This window comes from Onychostoma macrolepis, chromosome 20 (assembly GCF_012432095.1).
Source record: "Onychostoma macrolepis isolate SWU-2019 chromosome 20, ASM1243209v1, whole genome shotgun sequence".
Classification (NCBI taxonomy): domain Eukaryota; kingdom Metazoa; phylum Chordata; class Actinopteri; order Cypriniformes; family Cyprinidae; genus Onychostoma; species Onychostoma macrolepis.
Genome location: NC_081174.1, coordinates 9,346,871 through 9,362,451, shown reverse-complemented (window position 1 = coordinate 9,362,451; position 15,581 = coordinate 9,346,871). Strand labels below are relative to the sequence as shown.

General features: G+C 33.8%; 1 protein-coding gene across 5 annotated transcripts in view; it reads right to left on the bottom strand.

Moving 5' to 3' along the window:
- The window catches only part of ralgps2 (Ral GEF with PH domain and SH3 binding motif 2), a 123,256-nt gene that overhangs the window by 78,162 nt on the left and 29,513 nt on the right, over positions 1–15,581 (bottom strand). For 4 of the 5 annotated variants that reach the window (XM_058756826.1, XM_058756829.1, XM_058756830.1 and 1 more), the window contains exons 2-5: positions 9,935–10,032; positions 7,390–7,522; positions 7,194–7,298; positions 3,466–3,516 (exon numbers count right to left, since the gene is read on the bottom strand). In XM_058756826.1, the coding sequence (XP_058612809.1) occupies positions 3,466–3,516; positions 7,194–7,298; positions 7,390–7,446 (213 nt within the window). In that variant the 5' untranslated portion in view covers positions 7,447–7,522; positions 9,935–10,032. The remainder of the gene's footprint in view (positions 1–3,465; positions 3,517–7,193; positions 7,299–7,389; positions 7,523–9,934; positions 10,033–15,581) is intronic. The other variant, XM_058756828.1, reaches the window with a different exon arrangement.

Sequence of the window (15,581 nt, the reverse complement as noted above, 5' to 3'; positions counted from 1 at the left end):
TATAACAAAGAGTGAAAGATTTAAGGGGGTCTGAATACTTTCCGTACCCACTGTATATGTGTATATATATATATATATATATATATATATATATATATATATATATATATATATATATATATATATATATATAAATATTTATTTATTTATTTATTAGGGGTGAGCGATAGGCCTATATGTCTGCGTTAATATCGCAATTGTTGTTTTAACGATATGTGATTTGACATTATCGAGTATTTTGCAAAACCACACAAAACACCTACAGAGTGCATGCTTACATTACGTGATGATGAAGTCTAGACTAGATCACGTGCGCATTTAGAGTGTTCTTTCACTGCATGATTCAGTCTAATAAAATGCACTAAGAATGATCACAAAATTCAAGATATGGGGCAGAAAAATGTATGTATATATATATATATATATATATATATATATATATATATATATATATATATATATATATATATATATATATATATATATATGTATGTATGTATGTATGTATATATATGTATGTATACACACACACACACACATGTATAAAAATAAATCCAAACGGCTACAGCGCTGTTTTGAGCAACATGGTGGTGTTTCGTTCCTGAATGAATCACCCATTTAAATGATTCGTTCAATGCTGCCACCTACTGGCGGTTTTAATTTCACATTCAAAGTATCTTTTCATTTTGAAATAATTTCAAATATCAGTATTCAATGTTTTATGTTTAAAATATCAAAAATGTGGCAGTCACTGTGCATTCACGAAAGCGAAAATTGCATTTGGATTATGTCACAATTTATGCGCCCACATGTGGAAAACGCAATTGAAAATACAATTTGCAATTGCTTTTGAAAATAGTCCGGAAAATCCTTCCATACAAAGCCTCAATATAAAAGAATTACTATAGAATGACTTTAACTTTCTTGCTACTTGGTGCCTCTAATAAAACTTTTGAATATATTTTAATTAAACCCAACCATCTGCAGAACGACAACATATTTTTGTCAAAATAAGAATACAGCTACACTATCTTTTGTCTTAGCACTAACACACAAACTTTACAATGTGCAATATCAGAAACAACAGTGCATGATAAAGCAGTAGCCTGACATTCACATTACGTCACCCTCTGCCTTTCACTCTCATGTTACACAACGACGCAAATGGATGTGCTGCCAGATTCAGAGAAAGCGCAAATAATCCTTCAACAAATCCCTTCCACAGAATACTAAAACTGCCAGATACATACAAAACGAGACAGAAAGCCAGATCAGACCCAGAAAATCTAGAAAGAACCATCATCTATACACATAATTTGTCGACTGATACGCATATTGGCTAAACCGCCTCGCTAAATCAATCCCAGACATTTTGAAAATCAGAGGTTAGCTCAGTATCGTCTTCCAGAGAACCAGACCTCGTCTTTTCAAAGAGGAGACCTGCAATTTCACCCTCTCCTCTCCAAGCAAACATCCAAAAAACTGCTGCCAAGACAATCAAAGCCAAACAACACCGCTGCATAATCAATCAAACCGCTCAACGACAGAACACAGTAGACCTAATTACACAAATTACTGTAATTACCATAAATAATGACAAAGAAAATGCACGCCAGCCACAGTAATTTCCCACAAACACATTAAACAAATCATATAACATTTAGTTCCCCTCAGTCGTCATGATTTTGTTTCTTACAGTCAGAAAAAAGCCCCAAACGCTACATTAGTATTCAATGTGTGGTAGCCTCATCAAATGCTCTATAAATCACAGTCTGTGTGGCTGAAAGCCCAACCTTACAGACGGTGGATAAAACATGCCTGTGCTAATAAATCGTTCAAAGAGCAGAGAGAGGGAGGACGACATGGAGGGCAGTGAATGGAGACCAAGGCCCAGATGTCAATAAGGAAAATAACCACAGATATTTATTTGGTACTCCATATAGCTGTGGGTTTCTTCTATGGTTCGGTCACCAAGTCTTTTGTAGATATTTATCACAGTTTTTTCCCCATCCATGTGCCATCACATGTGTAATATTCTTCACATTTAAAGAGACAGTTCACCCCAAAAATGCTGTCATTATTTACTCACCCTCATATTGTTCCAAACCTGCATGAATTTCTTTCTTTAGCAGAACACAAAGGAAGATATTTTGCCGCAAGTTGAGAATCAAAACATTTTGGTCCCCTTTATTTTAAATTGTGGACAAAACAAAATAAAAAACACGTACCAAAACAAAAAGTAAAACAAAAGCATAGCAAACCAAAACACAAAAAACAACAACAACAAAAAAAACACAAAAACTAAACAAAAAACACTGAGACATTTTTTCAGAGCGTCGTCTTTTATGTTCCGCAAAAGAAAAAAGTCCTACAGGTTTGAGAAATGATGACAGAATTTTTATTTTGGGGTGAATTATTCATTTATCCTCTAAGGAAAACATATTTGAAACAAAATTATTATGAATTTGTATGTTTTTGTGGCAGAAGCCATTTTATTGAGAGATGGAGGCTGACTCATCTCGAGTATAGTGCTACTACCGCAATAATGCTTCTGCCGTAATGAAATGTGTTGTTTGTCACAAATATTTAAATAATAAAAAAAGCAGCTCCGTCAAGAAAAAAAATATTCCAGTGTAATATTTTATCTGGTGTGGGTGTTTAACGTATACACTCAGTCCAATGGAAGCATCCAATGGATGAAGAGCCTACAGAACAGAAAGATTTCACTGCGCTTTTACTGCCCTCTTCTGGGAAGCTCTGGAACTGTTACGGCAGTGGCCACACATAAACCAGCTCCAAAAATCATGGGCTATTTTATTGTTAGTGGCTGGTTTTATTGAACTTGTCCAAATTTAACACACTGTGCATGGCTGACAGTGAGAGTATGCCACTTGTGAGTCAGTCACACCCTGACCAAAACAAACATTCTGAAAGTGCTAAATGAGAGAAAAAAATGTAAATAAAAAAGTAACTCACCAGTTGGCTGCTAACTGTATTAGTAACAGCAAAATTATGTTTTAAGCAGTCTGACCTCACCTGAAGTGAAGTAAGTGATTGAAATCATGAACATAACCAGCTAAAAAAAAAAAAAAAAAAAAAAAAAAAGGCAACTTGCACATCCTCTATCTTCCAACAACTTTCCCTAAGTGGACAGCTTTACCAAATAAAAAATAAATTAATTAAAAAACACAAAATACACATTTTTATATAAAAACTACAATACTACAGTAATATATATATTGTGTGTGTGTGTGTGTGTGTGTGTGTATTTATTTGTTTATATTTATATTTGTTTGTTTAAAAAAAAAAAAAAAAAAGCAAATTTAGATCATTTAATGGTCTAAAAAAAAATGTCCATACACAGCACATCTTTTTTTATTTACCAGCAACTGGAAGGAGTGGTAAAATGTAACATTTGGACGCTGTACATAAGTTAGCACATACTATAATGAACAATAGCCTTACCTCAGGTTGGATGGCTTTGAACACTGGAGCATCCATGAGAGTGATCTGACCCTGCAGGACACAAAATATAACATTATAAATGCCACACACGATGGAAGACACTGTTGGCACCCATTATATTTGATTTAAAGAGGAAAGTATTTCACTTGCACTATTTTTCTCACTAGATGTGATGTAGATGCTACCTTTGAGATGTTGTAAAATAAGCATTTATTACAGGAGAGTTTCCGTATTCATGGGCTTATTTGAAACCAGACTCTGTGTCGATTTCACTATCCATCCTAACATGAGAGCGTGTGAATGGTCCACACACCGTCGAACAGACACATGAATAATAAATCATCTTTTGTCCACTGCTCAGTTGACATTCACAAGACATTTTCCACATGCATGAATGTCGTGTGTGTGAGGTCAACGTGCGCATAAATAAAACACACTTCAGCACAGGCTTGAGACTGCGACTGGGATGATGTACTGTATATAGGTTAATGGGTTGGGCCATAAATAAATAAAGCACAGAAAGAAACTCTGTACCCCAGATAAAGACACTTTCAGGCAGACGTGTACAGAATCAGGTCAGTGCATTTACATCAGGCATACAGAGAGCGTCCCCTGGTGACACACATATTTATTACACTGCCACTGTAAGAAGCTTTGCTTGTTTTGGATATCTGGCTAGAATTTACAATCTAGTCTTGCCTTTCGTAGCCTCTCAGGTTTTTCATTATTATAAAGCTGAAGGAAACTGATGCTAAAAAAACACCCACATATACATTTTAACATTATTTTAGTAGTCAGCATTAGGAAAGAAGATAAAAAAAAAAAAAAATCAATCACAGAAGCTTGATTCCACTACAGGATTTATATAAAAATAAAAAAAATTAAAAAGGTAATTGTGTTTCTTTTATCTCAAAATTCTGACATTTTTCTCATAATTGCAATTTTAACTCTTACAATACTGATGTTTATCCTTAGAAATCTGAGATATAAATGTGCAATTCTGAGAAGAAAAGTCAGATTTGTCAGATAAAAAGTTGAAAATACCTTTTTTTATTCTATGGTGGGAAGAAAAAAAAGACAGAATTGCAGTATGTAAGAGTTTTGAGATATCTCACAATGCAGGCGTTATTTTTCCTCCAAATTGTGAGATATAAATCAGAACTGTGAGATTAAAAGCAAGAATTTTGGGATATAAACTTGCAATTGCGAGAAAATTTGTCAGAATTGTGAGATAAAAAGTCACAATTAACTTTTTATTCTTTATTCCATGGTGGAAAAAAACAAAACAGAATTGCACTATGCAAGATATAAAAGTCAGAGTTGCGAGTTTATCTCTCACAATTCTGACTTATTTCTCAGAATTACCAAAAAAAAAAAAACAATTTTAACTTTTTTATATTCCAAAGCACAAACGGTCCATAAAAAAAAAATAAAAATAAATAAATAAAACACTTCATTTAATTAATTTACTTTGTTTTGATAATGATATTTAGAAGAAAAAAATAAATAAAAATCAAACACTTTTGTTTTTATTCATTAGAAGGATGAAAATGTAACCGTCACACAGCTTTCTGTGACTCATTTGTTTCACAAGATGGACTGTGCTGCTCTAAATTCTAAAACTTTCTCCAGGCAGCTCTTGTGTTATATTTTCCTGCCCTTATCATCCCCTTAAATCAAATCAAAATCAAACTGAATCGAGAGACTGCAAGTCAGAGTTGAATCAAATCAGTGAGATATACCGCCCTATTTAGTCATTTGATTTGTATTAAATAACCGGTAGTGTGAACTATGCCTTTCATCACGTGAAGAGATTAGCTAATCATAACAGAAATCATTTACATATTGTTTAAAAGGTAGCAAAAACAGCCAGTTTGATTTAATTCTGAGGATCATAAAGAAAGTAGTAAATTATCATAAAAAACTAATTATGAGAGATTTGTGGTGCAAAAAAAACTTTAGTAACATTATATGCGGACTACAGGGAGAAATAAAAATGCTAAAAACAAGTCAGTTCTCCAGCTGCAAATGATTGGCCACAGATCGCTGCTTGATTAAAGCAAGTATGAGTCAACAAGTGGCAGGTGTATCTTTTCCTCAAGTTCAGAAGAGAGTTCAGCTGGGACTTTTATTTGAAACCGAGTCCTTGTATCACCAGAGAGAGGAGAGCTTGATAGCCTTGCTTGGATTCTGGTGTTCAATTTAAACTCTAGAGAGCATCGCTGCCTGCACAACTGTCTGCCAAAGCATCATTAATTATTACTAAAACTGTCCTGAAGTATTTACTACTCTCTCTGTGTCTGTGTGTGTGTGCGCTCAAATCTCTTTCTGTCCTTCAGCTCTTTCTGTTTTCCATGTGTTTTTCTTAAGTTTACACCTGGTACCAGTGCCATTGCTACAAATCACAAGAGACGAAAATTTTTGTGGGTGGTTACCCTCCTTAATGTCTTTTGAGTGTGTTATATCACAGAGGACCTTAATGGGCCCCTTCATTATAGTGTCTGTGATGGATTAAGAGATTGGATCAAAAAACATATTTATACATACATTATATGATTGGACAACCTGAGAATGTTAAATGAATAATTCACCAAAAAAAAAAGAAAATTGTCATTAATTACTTTCCATTATGCCCTTTCAAAACGTTTTGTTTGTTTGTTTGTTTTACATTTAAATTTGTGAGCTAAATTTTCAGTCATGTGAGCAGTGAAGGACAAATACTATTATTGTTGTTATTATTATTATTATTATTATTATTAATAATAATAATATCAATAATAATTATTATTATATTGCTATTGCAATAATATTGTACTGTAAAATAAAACAAATATTTAACAATACTACTACTAATAATACTAACACTAAAAGTCTACTAAAAGTAATTTTAAAAACAATATTATTATTATTACAAATATTTTATTATTTAAATGATAATTTTTTAAAAATAAATATTACTTTGGCAATAATATCACTGTACTATAAAATAAAAGCATTTATTATTATTAATAGTAATAATAAACTTATTTTTATCATTATTATTATTATTATTATTATTATTATATACATACTATTTTACAGTACAATAGTATTATTGCAATAGTAATATTTTTATAATAATACTACTACTAGTAATAATAATAATAATAAAAGTCATTAATAAATAATATTATTAAAAATATTTTATTATTATTTAAATTGAAACACTTAAAAATAAAGTAATATTACTTTGGCAATAATATCACTGTACTACAAAATAAAAGCATTTATAATAATAATTATTATTATTATTATTATTATTATATACTCTTTTACAGTATAATAGTATTATCGCAAATGTAATATTTTTCTTTATAATAATAATAATAATAATAATAATCATTTTCATTTACAGAACAACAGTTACATTACATTTACAATACTAATATGTATGGCTGTCTTAATTTGTTTGCATTAAACATTAAACTAGAGATTTTATATTGATGAGAAACAGCACCGAGACCTTAAATCTTCTCTTGGTGACAACAGATTAATAAATGATTCTCACTACGAATCTCACTTTCATCTTTTTGAATCTTTTAGAAACAGCCATGTGATCAGCTAATTGCAAAAAATAAGGAAAACCTCTTTTCCCCCCAATTCAATATGCCTGTATAATCTGAGAGAATGAAAAGTGAAGAGAGTACAAACACAAAAGCCTCTCGCACACAGACGGAAGTCAGACTTACTGCATATTCCTCCGGCGTGACCTTCAGCACGTCGAACACCACAGCGTCAAAACTCTTGAGCTCTGAGGGGCCCTTCTCACTGAGGGACTCAGAACTGCTGCTCCTCTGGAGGAAACAGTGTCAGGATAAGGGAAAGAGAGATGATGAAACACATACAAATGAGTGAAAGACATACAGCGTTTGTGCGTTTGCTGACCTCTGAGGCCGGGGTCGTGAAGGTGGAGACGCTGGGCTGGCCATTGGGGACGTCCATTATTACCAAACCATCAGACACTACGGCAAGAGCTCACTCACCATCGTCATACTCATCAGCTCGCCTGTATGGCCCCCTGCACACACAAACACATAACAGAGAAGTTGTGGATTTTGGCTTTAGCGATTCCTAAATGCACAAATCTAGTGGTTTTTAAATGACTGCAAGCTGCTCAGATCCACAGGCTCCAAAAACCTACCCAAAACTATAATACTCCCACTTCAGTGCTTGGATAAGATTATTTCAGCACATAGTTTTTCATAATCACCAAACACAATCTTTGTCATTTATGCCAGAAAGGTCCACTTTAGCCTCCACTCTCATTCATCAGCAGCACATTAATCCAACAGCTGTTCTTGTAACACTTGTGAGTGAGACAGACAGTAATGTTATTGTTCTTCTTGAATTATCTTTTTGGAAGGAATCTCTATTTTGTCCTTGGCAGTGTTTCCAACAGGATACAGGTTTTTAATAAGAAATCAGTTCCAATTACATACAAAAAAATAAATAAAATATAATAATAATAATACATACAATACAATATTTAATTGTTTTTATTATACTAACATTCATATTATGTATCATATTAATAATTGTGTATTAATATATTATATTATTTTCTTTTTTTTTTCTTTTTGTCTGCTTGACAGTACCATACAAATGTGTGTATCTTGTATTAGAGCAGTTAAAATTTGGTGCTTTAAGTACAATTCTCTCATACTGACCACTGGATGTTCAACATGGCGTCTCATGGCAAAGAACTCTCTGAGGATTTGAGAATTAGAATTGTTGCTCTCCACAAAGATGGCCGAAGCTATAAGAAGTTCGGTAACACCCTGAAACTGAGTTACAGTACAGTGGCCAATGGCATACAGAGGTTTTCCAAGACTGGTTCCACTCGGAACAGACCTCGCAAGCGTCGATCAAAGAAGTTGAGACCTCGTGCTGTGCTTTAGGTGCGGAAACTGGCCTCAAAAACAGACGCATGAGTGCTGCCAGCATTGCTTTAGAGGTTGCAGAAGCAGAAGGTCAGCTTGTCAGTGCTCAGACCATACTCCGCACACTGCAACAAGTCGGCTTGCATGGCCGTCGTCCCAGAAGGAAGAATCTTCTGAAGCTGGCTCACAAGAAAGCCCGCAAACAGTTTGCTGAAGGCAACCTCTCTAAGAGCATGAATTACTGGAACCATGTCCTGTGATCTGATGAGACTGAGATAAACTTGTTTGGCTCAGATGGTGTCCAGAATATGTGGCAACGCCCCGGTAAGGAGTACCAAGAAAATTGTGTCTTGCCTACAGTCAAGCATGGTGGTGATAGCATCATGGTCTGGGGCTGCATGAGTGCTGCTGGTTCTGAGGAGCTGCGGTTCATTGAAGGAAACATGGATTCCAGCATACATATATATTATATATATATATATACATACACATACACATACACACACATTATATAACTTTTACAAAAGGAAGTATGGGGACAAATTAAGGAGTGTTCAAAAACATAAATGTTAAGCATATTGTTTTATAAAAATGTAGCTGTAAAATTTTTAGCAGTGAAATTCTTCTTGCCATTTTAAATGTTTTAGGCATCACACATAGATAAAAGAAAAAAATAACAAAACGTACTCAAATAAATTAAAACTAAACAGAAATACTCAAAATACTATAACAGTATATAAATAATAACTAATTCAACAATTTGTGTGAAAATTATTTACATCAATTTGAGGCAACATTTTCAAACTAGAGCATTATTTGTCATTTGTTCTCATTATTTTTATGGTTACTGTAAGTTTTTAGGCATGATAATTTATTGTTTGTTTATGTGTTGCAGCTACACTATTGCACTGCAACCCAGATTTTTGCCTTTTTAAATCAATCAAAATAGATTTTTGCTCTAATCAACAATATTCCACAAGTGCTGTTGATTTGTTTGTCACACCACAGAATGATTTAAAATGAACAATGCTCAACACATTCCTCACCTCTGAAACACACACACACACACACTGGTGTAGTTTACTTGTGTGTTGCTAATCTAAGGTTTTTGTGAAGCGATGTAACCGTACACCAAAGAACAACGTGCCGAGCGATGTCGATAAGCACTACGACTGCTGGCCTCACTATCAAAACACTGCTGTCAACATTTGGCTACACGTGAAACAAAAGCAGGTGTTCAGACAGCAATGGGACTGACAACGACAGCATGTGTGAGTGTGTTTTGCTCTGAGAGTGAACAGGTGCTACGGAGCCATTAGTATCTGTGTGTGTGTGTGGTTTAGGGTTTGTAGTAACAGGTGTTGCGGAGAGTTTGACTGACTTTATGGCACTGCCAAACTGCAGACTAATCCTAATCACAGCTCCAATGCAGCCATCACACACATACAGCAAATAACAGCAGCACTAATGCTTTCATTTGCCAAAACGCTGCAAAACAACAGTTTATATAGTGTTTTAGATGAACACAGACACACACAGAATACAATTACCAGGTATTTGTCAAATGCACATGGTGACGGCTCTGCTGCGTCTTCCGCTGCACTCGCTCGGCTGTATTCACTCCAAATCCTCTGCTGAACAAAACCTGCTGTGAGAAGGATAAAGAGAAGGAGAGAAAGAAGACACGTTACCAAACCGAACATATCTTATCTCACGACTACAGGAGTTTGAAGCAGCAGATACTGCAGTTGCAGCATTCAGTCTATATGGAGTTTACAGCTACAGTTAGGGGTTCTTTTTTATGTAATTAAAGGGGTCATACGATGCAATTTCAAGTTTTCCTTTCTCTTTGGAGTGTCACAAGCTGTTTGTGCATAGAAAAGATCCCTGAAGTTGCAAAGACTAAAGTCTCAAAACCAAAGAGATATTCTTTATAAAAGTTAAGACTCGAAACTACTTTGTTTGGGCTCCCAAAAGAGGACACATCTAGAAATCAGTGGTTAAGTTGTATTTACAACACTGTTCCAGAACAGTTCGACCCAAATATTCGAGTGTGTGCAGCGCATTTTACAGAGGACTATTTCCTGAACCTGGGAGTAGCCTGCCAGCTGTGCTCAAAGACTGTTTCTATAAAGTGGGGCAATTCCATCTTTGCAAGGACAGTCTGGCGTTTCTGACTCACAGCCTGTAAGCATGTTTTCATATTTGAAGAATTGTCCACAGACTATTCAAACGTGAGTTTTGAGCTGTGTAGAGTAGTGCTTGCAGTTTGTTGTTTCTCCGATCACAAATGCAGACATGGTAAAAAAGACAGTATAAGTCATTATAATCAGTAATTATGTCCCCACTGGATGCAACAAATGCCTCGTTTATAATGAGTTTTATTGTTTTTGTGTCATCGCGCCGGGACACGACATCACAATACGTTAAGGGGCGTAACATTTCCGTCTCAACGCTTGAGGTATTCGGCCAATCACAATGCACTGGATAGCTGGCCAATCAGAGCACGCCTCGCTTCTCAGAATGATGAGCTTTTTAAAAATCTACGTGTTTCAGAAAGGCGGGGTATAGAGGAGCAACAATAATGTACAGTATGTGGAAAATAATGTGTTTTTTGAACCTTAAATCGCATAAACACATTGCATTACACCAAATACACAAAATAATGTTATTTTTAGCAACGTCATATGACCCCTTTAACAGATGTTCTCAATTTTTTGTTTTATTCATATTTTATATTTTGAAAACTATTACCATGGTTTTGTTTATTTTTGCTACTTTTCAAACTAGATTTTCAAACTTTTTAGTACATTTTATTGTTTTACCCTTGTAATCCATTAAACACAAAAATATCAATAATTACATATTAAATAAATAAATAAATAAATTACAAAAAAAAAAAAGATTTAAATTAACCTAAACCAATTAAATATTAATTTTGTAAAATGATTTATTAATTTGTGGCATTATTTCCACTACAACCAATATTTTGCACCAATAAATTTTCTCCCTAAGTTATTATATTTGGCTGCAAAGTGGAGTTATCGTGAAAACTATTAAAAAGAAAATTTTGGTTAAATGAAATAAATAAAGAGAATATATATATATATATATATATATATATATATATATATATATATATATATATATATATATATATATATATATATATATATATATATATATATATATATATATATATATATATATTTATTTTATTGTTTTTATTTTTCTTAAATGAAATTAAAAGGAATAAATATTAGACAAAAAACTTGTTGCCAAAATGTTGCCATGGTAACTGAAATAATTTTGACGCACAATAATTCCTAACTGGATATAAATAATGATATATTATGAACTAAATAAAACTAACTTTAACTAAAATAATTTACTAACCAAACTAACTAAATACTAAAACTTAGAAATATGAGACATGTGATGAAAAAGTCAAGTCAAGGTAAATATCACTTGCGAACAGGATTGTTGTTTTTTTTGTCAGTGTCAACTGCTTGTTTGTTTGTGTCAATTCCAATCAAGCTGTAATTCGGTCAAAATATAAGAAAGTGTAAAATTATTATTTAAAGGAACTGTTCACCCAAAAAACGAAAAGTCTTTCATCATTCACTCACCCTCATGTCAATCCAAACCTGTATGACTTTTTTCTTCTGTGAAACACAACTAACATTTTGAATAATGAGGGTAACCAAACAGCTTCTGTTACCATTGACTTCCACTGTATTTACAACATTTCTCAAACTATCATTTTTATGTTCCACAGTGGAGGAACATCGTAATACAGATTTGGGTTCACACGAGGATGAGTAAATAAATATGCAGTTTTGGGTGAACATCAACATCAAATTAAATTTTAATCTAGCATTTTATTTGTAATATGATTAAGATGTCAATTTCACCACAAAATGAATGGCGATTCAAGATGTGGTGAAAATGGCATTTGTTAAAAAGAGCAAATTCTCTAGAAATTCATGTATAAACATTGCTGTACATTGTTAGTGGTAAGAGAGGACAAATTAAATAAACTAGTAGTAAGAGGTTGAAAGGTGTGTTATGACTATGAGTAAATTTGATTCTCCAGAGAGCCCAAATTGGACATAGTTTGAAGAAACACTGACAAACTTGACAGACAAACTGTGTATATCAATGAGACAGCCACTAGGTGGCGCTGTACATACGGAAAACAGGGCTGGAAACAACAGCAGCTGCATGTTTTTGTGGAAAAGGGCCTTGGCTGAAGTTTCAGAGAGTTCAGTCTCAGGTCATTAGAGAGGATTGTTTAGGACACTACAGACACCAGACGCCACCCGCCACATGGCATTGTGGGACAGGCCAGATGCAAAGCAGAACGACATGCTTTCTTTCCCTCACGTACATGAAAATAGGCTTTAAAAACGTCACATGGCTGAAGCATTGCATATTATATTTACATTTAGCAGACACTTTTATCCAAAGCGACTTACAAATAAGGACAATGAACAATATTAAGGAGAACAAGCTTCCTCAGTCTATAGACCGAAGGCTGAACTGAAACCATTTGCTCTGGCATGTCACAAGCATGCAAAAATGTGACACGCTTAAACGGTTTAGGGTGGTAACCCAAGAGAAATAACCCAATCGCCATGCCACCTCTGACTAGTTATTGTGACAATAATCCAAAAAGCGTCCACTTTGACTGTCATTGGAATCACGAGTCATGCGATAAATGAGAAAAAAACGATGACTCACAATTTCACACAAAACAAAAATATTCAGTTCTCAACATATGCAGCTATAGCTTTTGATGTTACCATGGAAATAAGAGGATGACTCCACAGAAAGAAAAATGCAAAGCAGCCCAAACTGTCTTATAAACAGGCCCACACGAAACCTTCGCCCACAGAGCTCTGCAGATTTCAAACCGCAAAAATATAAATTCTACATATTCTCATATTCATATTCGAGTGGTAACTCGTGTACTCATTTATTAATATACACTTCTGTCCAAAAGTTAACTTTTTTATGTGGAAGACATGTTTACTTTTATTCAGAAAGAATTTATTGTTACAATTATCTTATCTGAACTTTCTATTCATCAAAAAAAAAAATTTTTTTTTTTTAATTTTAGTTAAAAATAATTAGCTATATATATATATATATATATATATATATATATATATATATATATATATATATATATATATATATATATATATATATATATATATATATAGTTAAATTATTTAGCATTATCATTAATTTATTATTAATATATGTATGCATTATATAAAATGTGAATTATTCATTAATTGCATGCCTGAAAGGGATTAATGTTTAAATACTTTTTGGATTAATTTGAAAAAGCTTTTAGGGCACTTATAAGACTGTATAACTGTTGAAACATTATTAATAAATTAAAGTTACAGTAATTTAACAACTTTACATTACGTCAATTTTGAGAGGAAATGTGTGGAAAATGAGCAATCTGAAAACCTATTTATTTATTCATTCTTATTTTCTCTGAAATCTGGCAAAAAGCTTATGTAGCTGACAACATAATCAAATTAGCTCAAATATTTAATGAACGTGAGGAACAGGGGATTTGTAGAATTATGAGCTACAAGTGAATCTATTTAGCGTTCTGTAACCTTGTCTGTTTATGACATGACCTTGTTTGATCAGTCTGTGGACAGATGAACGAGCGCGTAAAACTGTATGTAAAGACCGTCAATGTACAGGCCATTGTGGCTCCACGACTGACGACTTAATGATGCAATGCTCAATTGATGGTAAAGATTCTGCATGTTTGTAACCACTGCACGCGTCAGAAGGGCAACACAAATCACCTTCACATGTGTCCGTCTTGCAAGGGAACGTCAGGTTGAATGTTCGCGTGGTGAGTCTGATGGTGTGACAGGAATGATTAATGTGCGAGATCTCGGAAGGCTGTTGAAAGAGACTGTGGAAAGATGCTCAGAGGCACAGAGGAGGCTGAATGAAAGGCGGAATGGAGCGAGGGATAGATCCGGATGAGAAAGAGCGTAGGAGGTGTCGCTGTCTTGTTGCAACCTGCCGGAGAACCAGTGTAACAGAGAAAAGACACTGAGCCTGAAGGAACGAGTTCAGAACAGCTCAGTTTTTCCCACCTTCATTTACATGTGTTTCCCCTCGATGTGTCCCATAAAACGTGTTCATTAATCTATCATCTCCCTATAGCTGTGCTATGTTAAACCTGCAAATTAAAAATGTATGACCTTTGTCATTATTGATGTTATTATTCCTGTTTGTCCTTCTATAACTTAACGTCAAAATGATGAAAACATCAATCTGCTCTGTTGCAATTGGTAGATCTCTTGGAAGGGAATACAAAACACACTGAATATGTTTTTGCTTTTAAAAACTGTGGGATGTAGAGTAGTGGAATTAAAGGCAACGCTTTTTAAATTTGAGCACTGCATGCTATGAGTGAAACGATGCAAGAGACATGAGTGTACCAGCCCAACATATAGAAAAAGAACTGAAAAACAAAAACACATTCTGTGTAAACAGCCACTTACGATGCCAAAATAAGTAATACATATTTAGCCTCTGATGTTCAGCTATTTTTGACCAAAAAAAGTCATTTTTTTTTTTTTACTTCATCTGAATTTAGTAAAGGTTTTGGCACTTGCTATGGAGAAAAAGAAAGAAAGAAAAAAAAAATCATGGACATGATTTGAAAAGGTTAAATGGTCCTGAAAAAAAACCCCAGTCACGCTTGTACTGCTCGCAGTCAAACACGATCACATTGGAAATGAATGCGAGACGAATGTCATCTAGTGGAAACACTTGGTACTGCGCCCAAACAAAAATTTACTTAAAGCTCTTTTTTAGATCAACCTCAAATTAGGAACTCGTTTAAATATATGGCTTTGATTTTCTCTCAGCTTTAGAGCAAAACATTTTTGGAAAATGTATATTTAATTTAAAATAGTGTTTTTGTGCATTTTTCAGAATAATAACCTAAACTTGTGGTGACATAACAAATGGATCATAACTATTTCACAAATATCATTTAGTACCATAAAATCCCAATAAAAATACAAAATTAAAAATACAAAAAAACATCACCAAACTAAAATACACAAAGCGTAGATCACTGACAAGCTACGCAATATCGCGTTCATAATTGCAGATGAATCGCATTCGATTGTGAACATGATA